General features: G+C 42.2%; 2 protein-coding genes and 1 long non-coding RNA gene across 4 annotated transcripts; 1 reads left to right on the top strand and 2 right to left on the bottom strand.

Moving 5' to 3' along the window:
• Positions 1-984: 984 nt before the first annotated feature.
• LOC112070855 (AP-1 complex subunit sigma-1A) lies at positions 985-15070 on the bottom strand. 2 transcript variants are annotated; one of them, XM_024138313.2, is made up of 6 exons: positions 14842-15026; positions 14136-14172; positions 7850-8028; positions 5826-5934; positions 3758-3895; positions 985-3336 (listed from the first exon to the last, which is right to left on the bottom strand). In XM_024138313.2, exons 3-6 carry the CDS (start codon positions 8026-8028, stop codon positions 3289-3291), a joined length of 474 nt encoding a protein of 157 aa, XP_023994081.1. In that variant the 5' UTR covers positions 14136-14172; positions 14842-15026; the 3' UTR covers positions 985-3288. The 2 variants fall into 2 exon arrangements, with proteins under 2 accessions (XP_023994081.1, XP_023994080.1); XM_024138312.2 differs by lacking the exon at positions 14136-14172 and having other exon boundaries at positions 14842-15070.
• On the top strand, positions 8256-8699 carry LOC139024381 (uncharacterized). Its single transcript, XR_011475673.1, has 3 exons — positions 8256-8339; positions 8522-8576; positions 8639-8699. It is a non-coding gene; the product is annotated as an uncharacterized lncRNA (long non-coding RNA).
• Positions 15071-17880: 2810 nt separating the features above from the next.
• LOC112070854 (plasminogen activator inhibitor 1) lies at positions 17881-21789 on the bottom strand. The gene is made up of 7 exons (XM_024138311.2): positions 21478-21789; positions 20755-20979; positions 20324-20518; positions 19719-20018; positions 19385-19471; positions 18597-18680; positions 17881-18160 (listed from the first exon to the last, which is right to left on the bottom strand). The coding sequence occupies exons 1-7, from the start codon at positions 21713-21715 to the stop codon at positions 18114-18116; spliced, it is 1176 nt and encodes a 391-aa protein (XP_023994079.1). The 5' UTR covers positions 21716-21789; the 3' UTR covers positions 17881-18113.
• Between the last annotated feature and the right edge of the window lie 1879 nt (positions 21790-23668).

Here is a 23668-nt window from a genome sequence, read left to right as displayed (position 1 = left end):
GTGGGGGAGCCAAGTAGGACCATGTGTGGGTTGGAGGGGACAAGGGACTGAAGTCCCAAATGTATTTAGGCATATTTAGTACTATTTTAGGAAGTATGCCAGGGAAGTGTGTTCATTGTATACTTGCAAGTTCAATATTGATATGTTGGCCATATCTCCATCAGCTAGTCAGCCCAGAGCTACTGCTGCGTCCCCATGGTAGCTCTGAGACGGCCATGTCAGTTTGGTGCCAACATGATGCCCTGAATGCCCAATTCATCCTCGATACTTTGTGACAGCTCTGAAAACATTGAATAGTTTGTGGTGGGATAGGTATTGCCTGAATAAATCCACCTGTACTCCTATTCTGTGCCCTTATTTACGGACAGACTGTCCTCCTTTATCTCATCCCTCCATCTCCCTCGGACTCGTTTCTCGCTCTCTGCTGTATGGCAAGGCTGAGCTTCACTTCAACACGGTCACAAAAGAACGGTGACTCATACACTTAGAGGCTCCATCTCTCTTTCCCCTTTCTTTCTCTCTCCCTATCTTACACAAACAGCTTGGCTTTGGATACTCTCTGAATTTAAAACAGTAGCTACATCAACAGGTATGCATTTACACCTATAGAGACTGACATTTCCCACTAACACATGCATCCACTTTCTAACATTTGTCTACACAGAAACACTCCTTTATCTCCCACAAACAGCTTCCTACACGAGGCTTTGAAACGGCTCTGAATTTCAAAACAGCAGCGACATCAACTGGTAGCTGTGCATTAAAGTCTATAGACTGGCACTTCCTATTGGAATCCATTTCTTTAAACATGCATGGGCATTCTGTAGTTAACACAAAATGCTTTAACAAAACGACTACTAGCTACAGTTACATTTTAGTCATTTAAAATAAGGACAGACGCTCTTATCCAGACCGACTTACTGTCAGTACATTCGACTAAGGCAGGTAAAAGATTTAAACAATTCAGAAGGCACAAATACACAATACTTTTAAAATGTGATTTTATTGTCATTATAAAATTACATTCCCACATGATTCCCCGTCTGCAACCCATTGTAAATCGTCATTGCAAATAAGAATGTTCTTAAGTGACTTGCCTAGTTAAATAAATAAATTTAGGGAAGAGGGTGCCATGACTGGACCTTAGTTCAGTAGTTATTTATCAGACCTCCCACCCCTAATGCTGGATTACAAAATGAATAAAACACCACCACACAAGAGTCCCTGAAAAACCTCAACACTACTCAAAATAGCTTCCAACTTCAGGTGCAGTTCCAATAATCCACACTAGACCACTAAGAAGCTCTGTCCCATTGCTCAGATCCCTTTGAACAGAACACTATATAGGGCAGATGCGATGGAGGATTGAGAAGATGGAGTATGACCTCATCTAATAAATCCTCTCCATGAACGCTGCAGACCGGAAGCACTGGTGCTCTCCCCTAGAGGCCTTGTGTTACTCCAGACACAAAGAGGACTGGGTAGGTAGGTAAGTAATATATTGGGCATGAATTCTAAGTTGTATGCCAGTGTGGATATTGGAACATARCCTATGTATTGATACTACTTGGAGTAAAGCAACGTATTTGGGAATGCACACTAGCAAGTAGTTTTGTTGGTATGAACATTGGAACGTACCTCGTTAAAAGCAAAGGGCTAAAGTCTGGTTATAAGAACACATGTTTATAGTCTGAAGCCAAACTCTACTAGTTGCAGTTTCTTCCCTCTTGTTGCAGACAAACACATGACTCTTTGGAAAGTAGGTATTCCATAGGCGTAAATTGGGGAGAAATGATCTGCCATGTGGTATAGTACTGCATTTAGTGTGTGTGTATATATATATATATAGGAATGGTAGCTAGGTCAATTTTTTTTGTATTTCTCCCCAAAAAGTCATATGCATCTAAAAGCACTTTTTTATGCATTGCAGCTCAAAAACAACCTGAAACCATTTTTTTGCCCTGGGTTAGTTTTAACTAAGTTGAATCATGATCATCACCTACCATCACGTTGAGCCCTTTAAACACGTTCATGTTAGCACATCCACACAAGGGTTAAAACGGCACAAACTTCTCCGTTGGTTACTTGTTCAACACAAGAAAGCCTGGGCGAGAGAGAGTGAGATGGAGAGATGGTCTGAAACAGTTCCGGAATAGAACACAGAACTAGAATTCTAAAGGAACTCTGGATGGAACTGGAATTTTGGGAATAATCATTTTTCAGATTTGTTTCCCTTCCTCTTTATATGAATGTCAAGGTTACTTCTTTTTGTTCCCAGACAAGATCCTGCTATAGGTCCAACAAAGCTCACCAACGCAGACAATCAATGTGTTCCCCTAAACAGCAAACGTATTATATTACTATTATTAATAATAATCTCATAACATGTGGTCCATATACAAAACATTTTAAAACAGCCATTTATTTAAAAGCAAATTCATGTCCCCCAAATGGCACCCTATTCCCTATGTAGTGCCCTACTTTTTACCAGAGYCCATGTGCACTATATATAGGGAATAGGTTGCCATTTGGCGATGCAACCCTAATCTGATCAAACGTAATCTGTTCAGTGATGTTTTGATGTTTAATTGCATCCCCAGCTATAAAAAGGCTTGAGATGTGTTCTGACCTGCCTCTTTTGAGGGAAATGTCAAAGGTCAAATCAGACCTGGGTTCTAAAACTATTTCAAATACTTAAAGCCGAGCTTGGTTGGCACAATGGAACCAATAGAATGGTCTCCAGGCAGGCCAAAGCAAACGCTGGAAGTACTTGAAGGATTTTCAGATACTATTTGAACCTACATCTGGGTTACATAACAGTAGTAATAGATAAATCTTCCAGCCAAAATTGGAATGATTTTCACAGAGCTAATATACATAGGGCGTGGATCATTACGGTTGCAATATTCCGGTAACTTCCCAAAAATTCCCAGGTTATCCAAAAATAGTTGTAAAATCCCAGGAATCAGACAGGATTTAACAGGTAATCCAGAATCCACCATTAAGGATTTATGGAAAACTTGAGAATTTTGGGAAAGTTAGTTTTACAACCTTAAACCATCATGATAATATACAATTAATGTCAGCAATGCTTTGAATTCAGTAGTACCAGAACGTCAACGGTGTGAATCTCATCGGACCCCCCCGGCTTAACCCAAACCCCTCCATTTACCCCCTCCCCATACACACCCACATCACAAACCCCTTTCCCCCCCCCCTGCACCTGGAACCCAAAGAGTCTTTGTCTGTAGCCTGATAAAGTGCTGTGAGCAGAGTACCCTGCTGTCACTATGCCAGACCCATCTCCTCTAGAACACTCCTGGGAGATTCATCCTCCTGTAGGGGGAGATAGAGAGAAGGGGAACAGCATAGAATGACATATTACAAGTCTAGAATGTACATTATCACATTCTAGCATTATGAGGGTCTATGAACTTATCCCCTCTTGTAATCCAACAGTATCTCTGTGGGGAACAGATGCTCTGACAGGATAATGATTACCACCACCGTACAACACAAAAAAACATACATCATTCATTCTAAGGTAGAGTCCTAGCAAGTATGGTAGGGAGAACTCCAAAATACACCGATTGAGGTCGAGGGAGACCCAAACGTTGGTTAAAAACAGCCATTCAATAGTTTGAAGTATCAATAACACTGGTTAGCTGGAGTTTCACATTATTTTTAATAAGAGATCACTTCTACCTCCTGTGGTGTGTGTGTGTGTGTGTGTGTGTGTGTGTGTGTGTGTGTGTACCTCCTGCAGTAGGTCGGCCTGTTCGATGGCCTTGAGTACACTCTTCTTGGACGTGTCCTGGATCTCTCCCCCGATCAGAAACTCATCCAGTATAAAGTAGGCCTTCTCAAAGTTAAAGATGATGTCCAGCTCACAAACCTACCGGGGCGAACGCACACACGCAGGGAGGAATCAGAATCACCTTTATTGACCAAGTACATTTACCTAAAAACACAGAATTTGAAGGAGAGAGGGGAGAGGGTTTAAGAGAGGGATGGTAACCACAGTCCATTCAGAAAGTTCAGACCACTTCACTTTTTCCCACATTTGTTACATTACAGCCTTATTCTAAAATTGAATAAATAAAAATCCTCAGCAATCTACACACAATACCCCATAATGATAAAGCAAAAACAGATATAGAAATGTTTGCAAATTTATTACAAATAAAAAACAGAAATACCTTATTTACATACGTATTCAGACCCTTTGCTATGAGACTCAAAATTGAGCTCAGGTGCATCCCGTTTCCATTGATCATCCTTGAGATGTTTCTACAACTTGATTGGAGTCCACCTGTGGTACATTCAATTGATTGGACATGATTTGGAAAGGCATACACCTGTCTATATAAAAGTCCCACAGTTGACAGTGCATGTCAGAGCAAAAACCAAGCCATGAGGTTGAAGGAATTGTCCGTAGAGCTCCGAGACAGGATTGTGTCGAGGAACAGATCTGGGGAAGGGTACCAAAACATGTCTGCAGCATTGAAGGTCCCCAAGATCACAGTGGCCTCCATCATTCTTAAATGGAAGAAGTTTGAAACCACCAAGACTCTTCCAAGAGCTGGCCACTCGGCCAAACTGAGCAATCGGGGGAGAAGGGCCTTGGTCAGGGAGGTCACTCTGACAGAGCTCTAGAGTTCCTCTGGCGATGGGAGAACCTTCCAGAAGGACAACCATCTCTGCAGCACTCCACCAATCAGGTCTTTATGGTAGAGTGGCCAGARAAGCCACTCGACAGTAAAAGGCAGATGACAACCACACTTGGAGTTTGTCAAAAGGCACCTAAAGGACTCTGACCATAAAAAACAAGATTCTCAGGTCTGATGAAACCAAGATTGAACTTTTTGGCATGAATGTCAAGCTTCACATCCGGAGGAAACCTGGCACCATCCCTACAGTGAAGCATGGTGGTGGCAGCATCATGTGGGGATGTTTTTCAGCAGAAGGTACTGGGAGACTAGTCAGGATCGAAGCAAAGAAACGGAGCAAAGTACAGAGTTCCTTGATAAAAACCTGCTCCAGAGCGCTCAGGAACTCAGACTGAGGTGAAGATTCACCTTCAAACAGGACAACGACCCTAAGCACACAGCCAAGACAGGGCCGGAGTGGCATCAGGACAAGTCTCTGATTGTCCTTGAGTGGCCCTACCAGAGCCCGGACTTGAACTCGATCAAACATCTCTGGACAGACCTGAAAATAGCTGTGCAGTGATGCTCCCCATCCAACCTGGAAGAGCTTGAGTGGATCTGCAGAGAAGAATGGGAGAAACTCCCCAAATACAGGTGTGCCAAACTTGTAGTGTCATACGCAAGAAGACTCAAGTACATAATCACTGCAAAAGGCGCTTCAACAAAGTACTGAGTAAAGGGTCTGGATCCTTATGTAAATGTGATATTTCCATTTTTTATTTGGAATAAATTGCAAGATTTTGGAAAAAACAGTTTTGATTTATCATTATGGGCTATTATTTGTAGATTGAGGGGGAGGGGCACAGAGCCAAGGAGAAGGGCACAGAGCCAAGGAGAAGGGCACAGAGCCAGGAGAGGGGCACAGAGCCAGGAGAGACATTTGGCCACAGGAGTGAAGAAAAAAAAGCGAGAGGGTTGGTTACAGGAGAGGGGGATGAGAGAAAGAGTTGGCAATAGAACAAAAGATGGTGAAGGAGAGTGAGGGATGAGAAAGAAAGAGAGAAGAAAGAATAGTAAAATAGAGTGATATAAATATAGAGTAGGAGTGAGAGAGAAAAAGAGAGAGGGTGGAGAAACAGCGTGAGGGATGAGAGAAAGAGAGCTGGAGTGACTCACACTGCCGAAGTACTTATCCAGCAGCTCTACGAAGCGGTGGATGACCTCCAGAGTAATGAGCTCGTTGTCCTGCTCTTCCACCGCACAGCAGAAATACAGACTGGCATACCTAACACACACACCTGTTGTGTTATTCAAGTTCAACACACCCACACTTTTATCATTGAGGTGTTCCACAGGAGGGAATAACCAGGGAATCTAGAACCCTCCAACCCAGTACTTCTGGAAAACCTGGGAATTCAGGGAAAGTTAACAAGAATTTTGCAACCCTAGGTTCAGCTGAGAATAAAAGGTCCTGGGGGAATCTCTGGAGCGCCAGTCCAGTCCGTAACCCAGGAAAACTAAGAACTACTGAAAGAAAATCTTGATATGCTGCTGTTAACAATGCCAATCTATGCAGTGTAGCAGCTAAATCCTCAGCCTTTCTACCAAAGCAGTGGCGGGTGGCTCTTTGTTATTGTTTGAATGCAGATTGTCTCTTTAATGACTCAAGTCTATGCAGTGTAGGCAGACAATTCAAGGGGTGTGATATTCAAAATGGCATGTGCCAGTCTTATACACCATAGTGTGTGCATCTGTGTGTTAGAGCATTAGAGAAGTCCGTAGGTTCTTTGGCTCCCTCCCCTGGCCAGAAACAGGCACTGCATGACACTGCTGCGCAAATGATTAGACGCTTCTACAGAATCACTAAGCGTCAAAGCCTCACACCAAGGATACTGACGACCGAGAGATACTTAGTACATCTGTCCAGTGTCGGCAGTAAATGTTTTGTTGTTCACTCAAATCATCTGCCGTCTGCCTAGATAGCTTAAGAAAGCAACGCTATGTTTGGCTTGTGCCCACTTCTAAATATGTAGTTAGCTAATGTTGGCTAACTAGCAAGCTGCGCTAATGTTGATAGCTAGCTAAAATGTGTAGTAAGTCCTTGTTGTGGCCATCTGGCTAGTATCAACATTATCATTAAATCAAAGGATTTGTTCTTGCAAGTTCACATGATCAAACCTAACAAAAAAATGATTTGTGCGCAAAACTCCTTAGCTAAATGTAAAAGACGTAAAGACTTGCTTTCGAAAAATAAATTATAGTATGCTGCTTAATTGTTTAAGTTAGTCCGGGCTCTCCAATTGGCTCAGTTAAATTGTCGGCCACTGACAGGCACGTTCTTTGTTCTAGTAAAAGAAGGAACGGCCTACTACTGTGATAAGTACCCATCGACCCATCAGGTCTCGGTGTGTCTAACCTCTAAGCTACTGTGGGATCCTATGGGCAGCTTTAACCCAGAGTGTTGTGTGTGGATGCCTTCTGCATGAGTGGTGGAATGAGTGTTATAACAGAATCACTGAGCATCCGCTGTATTGGAGCACACTGTACAATCTAAAACGCTGTCTGCTGTGAGACATCAGTGTTGGGAGAAAACAATACACATGCCTGAAAGACAGCCTGGGCGATTCACTGTGCTCACACACACAGTAATATCACGAGGTGACRTTCTGTCTCTTAAAATACACCCCCCCGGAACCACGTTTGAAGGGCAATTATTAACGTCCCCCCTGGAAACACATTTGAATGGCAATTATTACCAGTAAAGTGGGGCCAGATGTTTTGATGGGGAGAMTGATTAGAACATAACACCAAACACTGAGTCACTGGTTGACTCATCATTCCAACCATGACAACTCATTTTCAGAGAGAGTTGGCATTTCAGAAACTCATTCCACAATTAACACTTTCCAGAGGCCCCCTAGAGAGTGTGAGTGAGTACGCACAATTTCAGATACTAATGCACGTATAGCTCACAGATAGCAGCCCATGGAGCACATGCTCAAGTGTGTGTGAACAGCGCATAGCGCCTACCTGCTGTTCCACACAACCATGAAGACGTAGGCATTACAACAAACAGCCTGTCCTTTTAGGGAAGTGTAGGATGTAGTACTGTACATGTAGGAGGTGATTATATCATGAATATTGTGAATGCATATCTACTGTGCATGTTGAAACAGAGAGAGACAGAAATATTCCAGTACCTCTTGTAGACAATCTTGAGGTCCCTCCACTCCAGGAAGCTGCTCATCTTGGGTTTGCGGGCCAGGACCACCTGCATCAGTTCCCTGACCATCTTCTTCTTGTCCCTCTCGGCCGTGGCCGTGTACCACTTCTGGAGACGCAGCTTCCCCTGCCGACTGAACAGCAGCATGAAACGCATCTATACAGGGGGAGGAGATAGCAAGACATTGAAATATATTGGTTGTCCAAGACTAGGTTTAATCTGTGTCTGGGAACCCAGGGAGCGTGGAGGAGGAAGCAGGGGGTATGATAGACAGAGGTTACCAGAAGGGAGATCTAGACATAATAAAGATAAATATTCAGTTGTTGGATGAATACTGGACACACACCACACACAGTGAGTCTGATACATTAACAGCCTGCACTGGGATGATGGTAGAGCGCAGTGGGAGGGAGAGAGAGAGAGAGAGGAAGAGATGAGGTAGAGAGAGAAGACAGACAGAGAGCAAGGTGGGAGGGAGGAGAGAGAGAAGAGATGAAGTAGAGAGAGAAGACGACAGGAGAGCAAGGTGGGAGAGAGAGAGAGAGAGAGATGAGGTAGAGGAGAGAAGACAGACAGAGAGCAAGGTGGGAGGGAGAGAGAAGAGAGAGAGAAGAGATGAAGTAGAGAGAGAAGACAGACAGAGAGCAAGGTGGGAGAGAGAGAGAGAGAGATGAGGTAGAGAGAGAAGACAGACAGAGAGCAAGGTGGGAGAGAGAGAAGAGAAAGAGATGAGTAGAGAGAGAGACAGACAGAGAGCAAGTGGGAGAGAAGAGAGAGAGAGAGAAAGAGATGAGGTAGAGAGAGAAGACAGACAGAGAGCAAGGTGGAGAGAGAGAGCGAGAAAGTCAGATTAGAGGAAAACCGATGGAGGAGAAAGACAGAGCCCTTAACTCATGACTCTCAAGTGCATTCTTTTTTTAAAACATTTTCACAGGAGTCTACTGCAGGTATTTCTAAACTGGAGTAATGTGATTCAGTTAAAAAAAGAAACATTTATTTATTTTTCCCTTCCCATTTTCAAACTACATTTATTTTTCCAATGGGGCTATAGATTTGGGTGAGGTCCCCCCCCCCTCCCCTCCTCACCTGAGTAGCCTCGATTCACTGCCAAAAATTAAATTAAACCATCTAGTGTTCAGCGAAATAAAAACAATGTCAAATACAGGTAGCCTAGTCAAATAATTAACATCCAATCACATTAACAGTTACTCTCTCGCTGGAAACCTTCACTCTTGCGTAGACATTTAGAAACGAAACAATTTGAAAAATAAACCACGGGATTTTGAGCGAGAATAAAGATGACTTTCGAGTAGCAAGATATGCATAAAAGCAACACATACCATTAATAAGAAGTGGCTAGAAGCATCTTATATGGTGAGCTACCGAGTGGCTAGGACAGGCAAGCCCCATACTATTGTGGAGGACTTAATTCTTCCTGCTGCCACGGATATGGCTGGGACAATGTTGGGGGTGAATGGCTTCATGGATTCATCAAACACTGTTTCACGACGCATCAGCGACATGGCAGGAGATGTTGACACAATTACTGCTTTGCATACAAGCCAGTGAATTATATGCGTTACAGCTGGATGAGTCAACAGACGTGGCGGGCCTGGCACAGCTCATGGTATATGTCCGTTACGTTCATGGGGGAGTCAATTAAGGAAGACATCCTCTTCTGCAAACCAGGACAACAGGAGAGGATATTTTTWAAGTACTGGACAGCTTTGTGACATCAAATGGACATGTGGTCAAGATGTGTTGGTATCTGTACTGATGGCACAAAAGCCATGACAGGGAGACATAGTGGAGTGGTAACACGCGTGCAAGCAGTTGCTCCCGACGCTACTTGGGTACACTGCAGCATCCACCGAGAGGCTCTTGCTGCCAAGGGAATGCCTGACAGCTTGAAAGATGTTTTGGACACTACAGTGAAAATGGTTAACTGTGTTAAAGCAAGGCCCCTGAACTCGTGTATTTTCTGCATTATGCAATGATATGGGCAGTGACCATGTAACGCTTTTACAAGATACAGAAGTGCACTTGTTATCAAGGGGAAAAGTATTGATGTTTTTTTGAATTGCGAGACAAGCTTAAAGTTCTCTTTACTGACCATAAYTTTCACTTGTCTGACCGCTTGCATGATGACAAGTTTCCTCACACGACTGGCCTATCTGGGTAATATTTTTTCCTCACCTGAATGATCTGAATCTAGGATTACAGGGACTCTCCGCAACTACATTCAATGTACGGGGGAAAAAATGATGAAGTTGCAGCGCTTTTCTGTCCGCATTAACAAGGACAACACACAGGTCTTTCCATCATTGTATGATTTTGTGTGTGCAAATGAACTCAAGCTTACGGACAATGTCAAAAGTGATATCGCAAAGCACCTGAGTGAACTGGGTGCGCAATTACGCAGGTACTTTCCCGAAACGGACGACACAAACAACTGGATTCGTTATCCCTGCCTCCAGTCCATTTACCGATATCTGAACAAAAGAACCTCATCGAAATTGCAACAAGTGGTTTGGTGAAAATGTCATTTAAATCAGAAGCCACTGCCAGATTTCTGGATAGGGCTACGCTCAGAGTTTCTTGCATTGGCAAATAGCACTGTTAAGACACTGATGCCCTTTGCAATCACGTACCTACAGTTGAAGTTGGAAGTTTACATACACTTAGGTTGGAGTCAGCCAAATTGTTTTTCAACCACTCCACAAATATCTTGTTAACACACTATAGTTTGGCAAGTCGGTTAGGACATCTACTTTGTGCATGACAAGTAATTTTTCCAACAACTGTTTACAGACAGATTATTTCACTATCACAATTTCAGTGGGTCAGAAGTTTACATGCACTAAGTTGACTGTGCATTTAAACAGCTTGGAAAATTCCAGAAAATTATGTCATGGCTTCAGAAGCTTCTGATAAATGATGTCAATTAGCCTGAGTCAATTGGAGGTGTAACTGTGGATATATTTCAAGGCCTACCTTCAAACTCAGTGCAACTTTGCTTGACATCATGAGAAAGTCAAAAGAAATCAGCCAAGACCTCAGAAAAACAATTGTAGACCTCCACAAGTCTGGTTCATACTTTGGGAGCAATTTCCAAACGCCTGAAGGTACCACGTTCATCTGTACAAACAATAGTACSCAAGTATAAACAYCATGGGACCACGCAGCCGTCACACCGCTCAGGAAGAAGACGCGTTCTGTCTCCTAGAGATGAACGTACTTTGGTGCGAAAAGTGCAAATCAATCCCAGAACAGCAGCAAAGGACCTTGTGAAGATGCTGGAGGAAACGGGTACAAAAGTATCTATATCCTATATCGACATAACCTGAAAGGCCACTCAGCAAGGAAGAAGCCACTGCTCCAAAACCGCCATAAAAAAGCCAGGCTACGGTTTGCAACTGCACATGGGGATAAAGATCGTACTTTTTGGAGACATGTCCTCTGGTCTGAAAATAGAACTGTTTGGCCATAATGACTATGGTTATGTTTGGAGGAAAAAGGGGAATGCTTGCAAGGAAGCACGAGGATGGCAGCATCATGTTGTGGGGTGCTTTGCTGCAGGAGGGACTGGTGCACTTCACAAAATAGATGGCATCATGAGGGAGGACAATTATGTGGATATATTGAAGCAACATCTCAAGACATCAGTCAGGTAGTTAAAGCTTGGTCGCAAATGGGTCTTCCCGAATGGACAACGACCCCAAGCATACTTCCAAAGTTGTGACAAAATGGCTTAAGGACAACAAAGTCAAGGTATTGGAGTGTCCATCACAAAGCCCTGACCTCAATCCTATAGAAATGTGTGGGCAGAACTGAAAAAGTGTGTGCAAGCAAGGAGGCCTACAAACCTGACTCAGTTACGCCAGCTTTGTCAGGAGGAATGGTCCAAAATTCACCCAACTTATTGTGGGAAGCTTGTGGAAGGCTACCCGATACGTTTGACCCAAGTTAAACAATTTAAAGGCGATGCTCCCAAATACTAATGGAGTGTATGTAAATTTCTGACCCACTGGGAATGTGATGAAAGAAATAAAAGCTGAAATAAATCATTCTCTCTACTATTATTCTGGCATTTCACATTCTTAAAATAAAGTAGTGATCCTAACTGACCTAAGACAGGGAATTTGTATTAGGATTAAATGTCAGGAATTGTGAAAAACTGAGTTTAAATGCATTTTGCTAAGGTGTATGTAAACTTCAACTGTATGTGAGAGTGGATTCTCAGCCCTCACTAGCATGAAAACTAAATACAGGCAGAGACTGTGTGTGGAAAATGATTTAAGACTGAGACTCTCTCCAATACAACCCAACATTTCAGAGTTATGTGCATCCTTTCAAGCACACCCTTCTCATTAAGCTGTGGTGAGTTACTCACCATTTTTGACGAACAAATAAGGTTTTATATGTAAGATGGCTAAATAAAGAGCAAAATTATTGATTATTATTATTTGTGCCCTGGTCCTATAAGAGCTCTTTGTCACTTCCCACGAGCCGGGTTGTGATAAAAACTCACACTCATTCTTATGTTTAATAAAATGTATCGATTAGTGTGTGTGGCAGGCTTACAATGATGGCAAAAAAACAACATTTGAGAGTGCGCTGACCCTGGTGCTAGAGGGGGTAMGCAGCTGGAGGTTGAATGTTTGAAGGGGTACGGGACTATAAAAAGGTTGGGAACCACTAGTCTACTGTATGCCCACAGTGTTAATATTGAGGAACAACAACTGTCCAGTAGCAGAGATTGCTATAGAACACTGGAACTCCCTGGCACCATGTGGTCTGGTGGAGCGTCAATCTCTTAGATACTAATGTAGCACAAACATTAACCCCGGTAGCATACGGCCCAACTCACACCAACCATTGTCATTAACTCTGGCCCGGATCTCATTCTCAACTCTGTAATACAGCCTGCCTACAACATCATCATATGTGAAAGTCACCTTCTAAAATTACTCCATAAACGTATGTGTGTAGTGCGTACTGCCTGCGTGTGTGTGTGTGCGTGTGAGAAAGAGAGAGAAAACAAGAAAGAACAGTGAAGATGTGAGAACTAAACAGTGTGTGTCCTCAGAGACACTACAGAGAGCGAGCGAGGCATGTGATGCGGTAGAAGCGGCCATGTTGTGTACAAGAATAGAATTCTCTTTGGGAGTATTCTTAGTCTCATCTGTGTCAGATCCTAAAATATGATGTGATTTAGCAGCAGCAGTCATAAGACTTCGTCAATGGACCCACAGTATTGTAGCCTGGGCCCAGATCTCATATGGTCGTTGTCGCATTTGGCATGACAATGACCATATATGAGTTGGCAAGACAGCGCAAACAGATCGGGAACCAGGCTAACATTATTCAATTTAGCCAACAGAATTGACAGAGCTCTTCTGTGTACAATATGTCCATGTAAAACACAATTATAACTCAGAGACCCATCACTCTTCAAGAAGCAATGACCAGACAACCATAAATATTAGTTTGTTTAGTAATCAAATATTATTAACAGCAACTGTAGAGATCATTAAAAGTTAGACTGAGGCTAAAGCAAACACAATATTAGATTGAAAGCTATACAGAGAACATCAGTAGTTAGTATGATCTCCTCTGGAACTATTCCGCAGGTCGTTGCTGTAAATGAGAACGTGTTCTCAGTCAACTTACCTGGTAATATAAGGGTTAAATTAAAAAATGTAAAAAGTAGCCTGAGTGCCAGTCTGTCTGTGCCATCATGGCAACTCCTTGTCACTTAGTGCCAAACAAGGAGTTGCCATGATGGCACAAACAGACTGGCACTACGGCTAGTTAGTTACTACGAAAAACACAGAAGCAAAGCTGAGCTACACATGATGTTAGGGACCATAGGTTAAATACACAGAACTAGACGAACCGTACAAACTAGAGCTGGGTGATAAACAAAAATCCACTATAAATGAATTATCACGATAATTTGAACATTAAGTTTATCACAATGTGTAAGTCTTTTTTTATATTAACCATTAAAACTTACTGTTCTAGCTATCAATTGTCCCATTAAAAATAACCCATATTAGCAAACTTATTTCATTTCAAACTTCACATTTCTGTAGTAGAGCCCTATAGGTTATTTATCATAACGATATTAGCAAAATGTTAAAGATAAGTGTTTGGTTGGTATCGATCCTTGTTGGTTCATCGTCCCAGCTCTAGTACAAACTACTCACACCAATCAATAATACAGACTACTTGGGCTATGCTAGTTCCACTTTACTTACAGTCAAACCCGCTCAGTGCTTTCTCTCTAGTATAAATCTGACAGAGAGAAGAGACACGGAAGGGGTGTTATGTCCTGTAGTAGGATACTGGTGACATGGAGACAGCATTTCCCATTTGTATTGGAGTGTACTGATGAAAGGAGTGTTTATCAAGTTGACAAAGGTGGACATGGTCTAACAGTCAATAGTTCATCATTCTGTCCACACTAGTACAATAAAGGTATCAGGGTAGCAATACAATAGGTAACTAGTTAGCCTAACTGACTGACAAACAGGTCCGCAACAGAATAACTAATGTCTGAATAGTTAGCTGCACATTTAAATCAACACACATTGTTCATTTCTATCATTGCAGATATATAGATAGATGTTTGTCTAATCACTATAGTATTTGGCTAAGCAAATATCAAAGGTTAGTTTGAAGCCTCGAAGCTAACTTGCTAACTAATGAGCGTACATCTTGCTGGCGAAGTTAGAATTTATATTAGATACAATTCGAATGTACAGCCTGTCTATCAGCAAGCAAGTTACCTGTATTTTAGCATTAACCACTTTACATTGCTAACTAGGTAACACAGTACAACTGTCAGTTGGCCAACCGGCTTGGTTTACACTGCTTCCTGAAACCATACACTTTGCTAGCTAATGAGCTAGCAGGTTAGCTTTAGCTAGTCAACTATTTTTATGGCGAGCCGACAATACTTACCATTTTATCGGGTTCTCGACGCAAATATTAMCTCGTGTCTTCCTAGATGAATTACTTGCTTTGGTTTTAAACGCAGCAAGCGTCAACATTCCATCTCTGTTTTAGCAGAACACTACGGCTAACKCAAACAACCCATTCGGCCAGTCAACTAGCTCGTAGTAGGAAAGAATCCGGTGACAGACGTCAGCTCACTGAACATGCGCATTGCGCATTTTGAGGCAACCGTTTTGTAGCCAGGCCAACTCGCTAGAGTTTTTTATTTAAATTTATTGCAACAATAATAACAATATTACACATCTATACAGGGACATTCCTGTGAATACAATGAAAAAATAAAATWAACAAACACCAGGCGAACCCCCCCATACACACACAAAAAAAATTATACCCWTGTCAAACCAAAGGCCTTTGGCAGATTTCCTGATAATTTTAATAACTTTATTATTCCAAATCAATGTTTTATGGGGGGAAAAATTGTGCTTGAATAATCTTTTCCAGAAAAAAAATGTTTACTGATGAAACTTAGACAATTTCACACGGAATTTTGGAGGGTCAAAATAACATTTCATTAGGATTTCAAGTCCACCAAGTTTATTAAACAGACTTTTAGGGATATGATACCACATAAAGGCATGATTAGACAAACATCCTTTTAACAATTAATTCTAAAAGCACCCACTAACGACTCAAAATCAATAGCCTGTAAACCTCCACCATCAGTCTTTCACTAATTGAGATTTCCGAATAGAATGCTTTTTATTCCTCCAAACAAATCTAAGTATAAAATAATTGACTTTTTCATGTTATTAGAATAAATAAATATGGACTGACTTGACTAAATGATTCTCGATAAACCATCAGTCTTGGACAAAAGAATATGACCCAAAATTGAGATATTGTCACATCTGCTCCTGCTAYGCCCTCTGGTGTTCATCCGGTGTCTTCTTGCCCTGCAGTTACTCCCCCTGTACACGTTGTCTCTTTCCCTCTCCCTCTCTGTGTGATTGTGTGGTTGGAGACAGGTGTGCTGGAGTCAGAGCAGATCCCTACCAGCTGCAACTTGTTCCATAATCAAGACCTCTACAAATACTCAGTCCTTCCACTTCCTCTCTGCCAGATTGTAATCTCTGCTCAGTCAGTTCATGATTCTAGCCATTTATGATTATTCAAGATCCTGTTACGCTGCTGTGCATGTTTCCTTGCCTGACACCGTTTATCCTCTCTGGCTCCTGTCTCCTGTTCCACATCTCACCACCCAACTACCTTGCTCACCACTACTACCTTGGATACCCTTCAGGACCTGTTTACCCTGTTCTACTCAGCTAACTTCAACCTCAGTCTCCACATCTGATTTATCTGCAACTCATCTGAGCTTCCCTGGATCTGCACTCCATATCTTCCTGTGTAACAATAAATAATTTGGTTCATTCATCCCTGTTTCCTCATCTGAGTCTGCTCTTGGGTTCCCCTGTGTCGCTCCGCTTAACAGATAGATTTTTGGTGATAACAATTCCAAAATATTTAACTTTCTTTTTAACAGGTATGGAGGCAATGTTGTCGGAGTCACAGAAGTGAATTGGCATGAGATCACATTTGTTAAGGTTGAGAGTCAACCCAGAGGCCATAGAAAATATCTTGATTCTGTCAATAGCCAAGGGAATAGTTGCCCTATCCTTTAGGAAAGGGCAGTATCATCTGCAAATTGACATATCTTTACCAAAAAAATGCAGATCCCTTTTGAATTCTCAGATTTGTTAAATATGGCTAGTAAATCTGTGGCTAAAATAAATAAGAGGGGAGATTGGACAACCCTGTCTAATTCCTCTAGCAACAGAGAAATGAGGGGATAGTAACTCATAGTTACTGAACTGCTAGTGTCATCCTTATCACTTTACAGAAATTCTCCCCGAACCCAAAAGTAGAGAGTTCTAAATAAAAAGTTGTGTTCTAAAGTGGCAAAAGTCTTAAAAAAACAATATATATGAAGCCATCTTCTATGAATTCACTGTAATCTAAAATATTTAAAACCAATCGTACACAGTTATGAATACTCCTTCCTTTAATGAAGGCTGATTGAGTTTCACTATATCATCAAGGCCTTGTTTCAGCTTATTGGCGAAGACATGGACTAGTAATTTAAAGTCATTTGCCAAGTCATTTGCTAACTTGATTGGTCTCCAATTGTCCAGGTAAAGAGAGTCCTTTAGTTTGGGTATAATAACTATTATTCCCTGTCTCAACACGCTAGATCTAGACCTATTTCAAACTATTGCGTTAGTAAAACTAACTGTAGACATAAAGTGCTTTCATTTGCTTTCATGAGTAGCCCATATTTTGTTATAAATCGGATTTGGTGTGCATGATGGGTATTCTTGGGAGGATCGGGGGCATGACATGTGGAGGGTGTCTCTGGCACGAGTTCAGTATGTTCAGGTGGTGTTGCCATGACAAGACGGTTGATGTGGTTTCCATGGAAATTGAGTTCTTACGAAATTATGGCCAAAAATGTGTTCATTCAGTCAGAAAGATAGAGAGATTTTTATAGATTTAAACACAAGTTAAATTGCCGGTTTTATCAGAGGCTCTACATATTGCAGGCAATATTACATTTAGGCCTGCTCTGTTGCCTAMATTTTGTGCAACCACAACATGCAGGCTGCACACATCTTATGTCACACTGTGGGGCCTATTTTATTGTATTCAGAATCTGAATTAAAACCTATATTTCTGGATTCAACTACTCCAATGAAATAATTGATTTTCTAAGTCACTGTTCATGTTATGGACACAAGAGGTTGACACTAATCCGCAAATGTTTTAAATTGTAGGCGTCAACACAGTAGTTTTCTTTAAAGTTGTCATTTTAATAAATATATAAATACTTTAAAAATACAACGTGTTGGAACAAGCAGAGCAATACAGAAAAATAAAAATAAAATTCATACATATTTTTTCCCATTCAATCATTTTCCCTTCATATCAATTTCATTTCCAACCATACCAATTGCTCACATTACAATTAAAAAAATATATCCCATCAGAACAAATAACAGATATATAAACTTTCACTTCTTATCAAAATATATGCATTTTCCCCTTTCGGTAAGGTGAATATGTATAATTAACTTGTAGTTAATGTCAAGGTCATAGATGTAACTATTCATGGTCGGTTTCAGTAGCAAGTTGACTGACAGGTATCCCTGCCAATGGAATGATAGGAGTGTCCATGGTCATTGTGATCTAGTCTGTGTTTCAAGGGATCCTATTGGTCACTAGTGTTGCTGGGGTTGATTGACTTGACCCATGAACAGAACAGCACCTGGGATGGGAAAACAAATATATTTTATATTAGAGAAAGAACAAGGTAGGAAGTATGTCAATGTGTCAGAGGGACAAAGATAATTCCAACAAGATCATGCAGTATATGAATTTACTCAAACGTGTATGCACTTGTATAAAGAGGGCACAGCTAGCTAGACTTATGGTGAGTGGAGACAGTGGATAACCAAGGCTAACATGTTGTTGTTTTTTACATAGATGGTGATGTAGCAACAGGAGGACGGTTGCACCTTAATGGGGGAGGACGGGCTCGTGGTAATGACTGGAGTGGAATCAGCGGAATGGTATCAGATACATCAAACATGTGGTTTGCATGGGTTTTATGCCATTCCATTTGCTCCATCCCAGCCATTATAATGAGCCGTCTTCTCCTCAAAAGCCTCCACTGTGATGTAGGTATAGTAGGGGAAACTCACCTGTGGACTTGTGATGGATGAGGAAGAGGAAAGGTCTATTCATTGTGATCTCCTCTACAGCCATACGAGAGAACAGGATGGCAGCTGGAAAGAGGCAAAGACAGGAGAGGAGACGATGCAGTCAAAACACAACTCAGATACTATCATCATCCTCAATGTATTGTCTTTACGTGCCCCTCTATGATAGGCAATGCAGTCAAAACACAACCTTCCATTATTATTATTGTAAAGTCAGCATCAATTCCTTATGAATTACCATAGCATACATCATATCACAGGAGGCTGCTGAGAGGAGGACGGCTCAAAATCATGGCTGGAATGGACTGAATGGAATGGCATTGGATACCATTGTTGGATTCCATCCATTCTGTTCCAGGAATTACTATGAGCCTGTCCTCCCCAATTAAGGTGCCACCGGCCGCCTGTGTCCATATAATAAATAGTGAATTGAGTCTGTCATCAACATGTAGTCCATGGGTCCATATAATAAATACTGAATTGAGTCTGTCATCAACATATAGTCCATGGATCCATATAATAAATAGTGAATTGAGTCTGTCATCAACATGTAGTCCATGGATCCATATAATAAATACTGAATTGAGTCTGTCATCAAATATATAGTCCATGGATCCATATAAATAGTGAATTGAGTCTGTCATCAACATGTAGTCCATGGATCCATATAATAATATGAATTGAGTCTGTCATCAACATGTAGTCCATGGATCCATATAATAAATACTGAATTGAGTCTGTCATCAACATGTAGTCCATGGGTCCTTTACCTGTAGCAGCTGATCCTTTGGTTCCTTCCTCGTTCACCTCAATCTTGACTTTCTGTAGAACCTTGGACACACACAGAGGCTGCTCAGCTGAAAGAGAGGGAGAGAAAGAGAGGGAGGGAGGTTATAGTATTTTGTCTAAAAAGAATAAGAAAACATACAGTATATTTGTTGAACACTGATTATATAGAAGTGGAATGCTAGTGTGGATATTGGAACTGAGCCCATCCTTTTCCATGGGCCCTGAGCCGGGTCATAATATTGCACTGTGTAGTAAACAGAATGCCATTTCAGACACCAAGCACTAACTGATGAATATTAATGGTAAGGTACTCACTGGTGATGCGTGTGAAGTCTGCCTTGGCCAGGTTGAACATATCCCCCAACCCCATCCTGATTAGAATAGACTTCAGATCCACCTCAGTGTCCAGGGTGAACCTAGGCAGGGCCAGCTGACGTTTAACGCTCCTCAGCTCCTGTCTCCACTGCTGCAGCCGTTGGGTGGTCAGCTCGCTACTGAGTGAGCTCACTGGCGTCTCGGGCTCGAAGGGGGAGACCAGCAGCATGCTCAGGGACTCGCCTTCGTAAGGAACCTCGATGACGTCGTAGTCCACGCCGTCGGGGGTCACGAACTCACCTGTAGAGGAGGAGAGGAGAGATGGAGGTTGGATTAGTTTCATTTTGATTGGTGGAGGTAACAGTCATGATTGGTTTAAACGCTATAGCTGCTGGCTTGGGGCTGACTTGTATGAATGACTGTTGAAGAGTACATACCCTAAGAGTCCTAACTGTAAACTGATGTCAATGGGAGATGCGAGTTACGTGCACAGATCTCATGTCCTGTGAGTGAGGTCTTCTTAAAGTAACATGAGTGTTTACACACAAAAAGGCTTGATTAAAAGGGAAACTCTAAAGTGTTTACAGTGTCGACGTGCTACCCACCGTATTTGAAGCTGTGTGTGAGCCTCATCATGGGTACGGGCACGGAGCTGCCGTTGGCACAGTGGAATAGCCTCTCCTCCGTCATCTTGGGGTCAAAGGGCACCTTCCATAGCCCCTGGAAGTGAAGGGCGTTCAGCAGGACCATACGGGTCTCATCGGTCAGAGCACCGGAAGACAGGAATGAAGGGATGGTACCTGGACGGAAAGAGAAGAGAGAGGTATGGAGGTTTGTTGAGACAGTGGGGTCAGTACTGACACAAATGTTTGATGTCATGGTAAAATTGACTAATAAAATATATTGCATTCTGTTCTGTTCTATTCCATTCTATTCTATTCCATTCCATTCTATCAACATTCTGATGAATACTAAACTATCCTCCACTTTGTGTCATCTGTGAAGGTGTACTGTATTCAGTACTACTGTATCTCACCTGCAGTGTGGTCAGAGACCCAGGCGTTGATGATGTCCAGGGCCTGGTCTGGCCTAGAGAAGTCCAGCTGGTGAGGGGAGGCCTGGAAGGCTTTCCCCAGCCCCCTCCTGAAGCCTTTCTCCAGAGTCATCTTTCTCTCCACCATGACGCCGCTGGCCAGCTCCACTCCCTCCTCACTGGAGATGTCCCGTTGGAGAAGACGCTGCTGACGCGCCATTCCTCTCTCTGGAGGAGGAGAGAAGGATTCATTGATTCATTGATTTTAATTTCTGGTTAAAGGTACAAAGAAGGCTGGGGAGAAAGAGGAGGAGGAGGTCGAGGAGAGGAGAGAATGAGAGAATGAATGAGTCACAATTGCATAGAGAGATGTTGAGATAGTGGGAATCAAATCTAATTTTATTAATCAGATGCTTCGTCAACTAACAGTGACATGCTGACTTACGGGCCCTTCCCAACAATGCAGAGAGAAAGAAAATAGAGAAATAATAGAAAAGTAAAACAATAATAAAACTAGTAATAGATACATGATGACTGGGCTATATACAAGGGGTACCAGTACCAAGTCGAATGTTGCTAGTCACTAGAGTCTCTTTTTGTTCTGAATATGTCAGCCTACGGTTATGTCATCGTCAAGGCCTCATTGTGAAAGGTAAAGTCTACCATCTGTATTGCTTTGTAAATGTTCCCTATGTTATCAGACACACAGCAGCCATCCTTCCTTGCCTTGTAGTGAGAAACCCAATTTGGCGTTCATGGTCTTCAGGGTGTTGCCCCCAGCTCCCAGCTGAGCCATGCCCAGAATGGTGGCCACACCGTAGGGGGAGAAGGCCAGGTTAGACCCCTTGGAGTTCTGGGCCACCTGGGAGAAGACCCGCATCCCAAAGTCTGTCTGTTTCTCCTGGAGGTTAGAGATGGCGGCTCCGGACAGGCCGAGGAAGAACCACACGTACAGGCACAGCATCYTGGGGAGAGATGGAGGAGAAGGTYAGAGACTCTAACAATATTATATACAGGTAAAGCATTCAAAGACCTGAGAGTACGAAAATGCGCTTCGAGAGGAGAGCGAGAGAGCGATTGAGTGAAACTAGATGTCAATAGACGAGAATCTAACAAATTGTGTAAAGCCGACTCATCAGGAGAGGAGAAGGTGAGTGAGAGGGAGAGGAGTTAGACACTGGCGCAGGAGAAGGTATGATATTATGGTGAGTGAGTAGAAGGAGACGGTAGGGAGAGTATAAGACAAAAAGTGAGAGGAGAGGACTAGCGAGTAGAAAAGAGAGAGGAGAAGGAGAGGAAGAGTAGATCACAGTAGTATGAGAGTGAGATGAATGGATGGATAAGAGATACAGCGAGGATATTCTGTCAAACAGCATAAAGCGATGAACTACGTAAGGATCAAAAAAGAAAGATCAAATATGAAAATAATCTGTCAGATGCTTCGCTGTACAAGTGTTACCGAGGGGTTACGTATAAAAATGTAATACCATATGTTTTCTTGAAACACCCAGGTCAGTTTTGGTGTAGTCAGCATAATACCTTGCCACACTTTCTGCTGGCTAGCAATTAGAATTTAGAACATTTTAAAAAGCATTCACACAGCTTGTTTATAGCTAAATCTGATTGAGTTGAGCTAATTTGTCATTCCACCAGACTTGTACAACCAGAGGTATGTTACAACACTTCTGGGGAAGGATAGTAAATCAGAATAGTTCACATTCGGTCATATTCACTAGGCACAAACGGAAAGAAACGGACTGAAACAGGAGGGACTATACCAGAACTTGTCCAATAAGAAATGTACATTTTACTGGTGATTGCTATATGTGTGCACTAATTAATATGACCCTGGTTCTCAATGGAAAACAGACCTTGGCACAAGACACAGTGAACCTGCCATATGGAATCAGACTGTGGGGTACAGGAACAGACATGAGGTGAGACAGAAACAAGAGACAAGACACAAGTGCTAGCCTTGAACATGCAGATAGTGAGACAGAGCAGAGGGGAGAGAAAGGAGAGAGAGAGAGTGGAGAGAGAGAGAAGAGAGAGGGAAGAGAGAGAGTAGAAGAAGAAAAGCATGGGGGAGAGAGAGAGGAGAGAGAGAGAGAGAGAGAGAAGAGAAGAAGAGAGAGAGAGAAGAGAGAGAGAGAGAAGAGAGAGAGAAGAGGAGAAAGATAGAACAAGCAGCAGATGAAAGAAGTGGAAGATACAAGTAATAAATGAAGACACGACAGAGAAGAGGACGAGAAGCTTGTATTTTAACAATAACTTTGTGCCTGATATGACAAGGTGTTCGGTATCAAAAATACAGATGAAATGCATTGTGGATAAGTGTGTGGGGGCGTACCGAAGTGGCTGACACAAAGACATTTAGAACTTCAAATAGGTGTAGAGATACCAAGTGTATTGATCATATAAAATCTGGAGGGAACAAGGACGTCATCAAAAAGAAGTAGCATCAGATGAGACAGATATACTATACCAAGACAGTAACATAACGGAATACGCCAACTAGATCGATGGGCCAGCAGCAGCTGAGCTATGTGAGTGAAGTGGGTCAAATTATGGATTGTTCGTCATGCAAAATCGGTATGCCAGCGTTCATGGTGGTGCAGATAGTCCAAGTAGCTATTTTTTGTTAAATATATTAAAGGCAGCCTTATGGCTTCAGAGGCGTAGTAGAAGCGGTTTCAGGTTCGTTGTTTCCAGGTTATCTTGCAGGCACCGAATCTCAGTAAGAGATAGATAGCAGTAGTCTGAACATTACTTCGGCTCTGCCGTTCATCTGACTGCAATAATTTCCATGTTGTGTAATGTACGTGAATGATCCCATTCTAAATAGATGCCTAAACTTGATGTGGCTCATGCAAATGAATGTATTGTTTTTTATTGTCAGTTTACAGTTTGATTCATA

The sequence above is a fragment of the Salvelinus sp. IW2-2015 genome, unplaced genomic scaffold (assembly GCF_002910315.2).
Source record: "Salvelinus sp. IW2-2015 unplaced genomic scaffold, ASM291031v2 Un_scaffold1440, whole genome shotgun sequence".
NCBI classification, from domain to species: Eukaryota; Metazoa; Chordata; class Actinopteri; order Salmoniformes; family Salmonidae; genus Salvelinus; species Salvelinus sp. IW2-2015.
The sequence above is the reverse complement of the archived record's forward strand: the minus strand, read 5'-3'. Positions and strand labels throughout refer to the sequence as shown.

Coding starts and splice junctions, on each gene's coding strand:
- LOC112070855 (XM_024138312.2), bottom strand. Junction 5,935..7,849: donor CTCAAGATTGTCTACAAGAG/GTACTGGAATAT, acceptor TGTGTGTGTTAG/GTATGCCAGTCTGTATTTCT. Junction 3,896..5,825: donor TGGATAAGTACTTCGGCAGT/GTGAGTCACTCC, acceptor TCGCCCCGGTAG/GTTTGTGAGCTGGACATCAT.
- LOC112070854 (XM_024138311.2), bottom strand. CDS start 21,715: ATGCTGTGCCTGTACGTGTGGTTCTTCCTCGGCCTGTCCGGAGCCGCC. Junction 20,980..21,477: donor ATTGGGTTTCTCACTACAAG/GCAAGGAAGGAT, acceptor CTCCTCCTCCAG/AGAGAGGAATGGCGCGTCAG. Junction 20,519..20,754: donor GGTCTCTGACCACACTGCAG/GTGAGATACAGT, acceptor CTTTCCGTCCAG/GTACCATCCCTTCATTCCTG.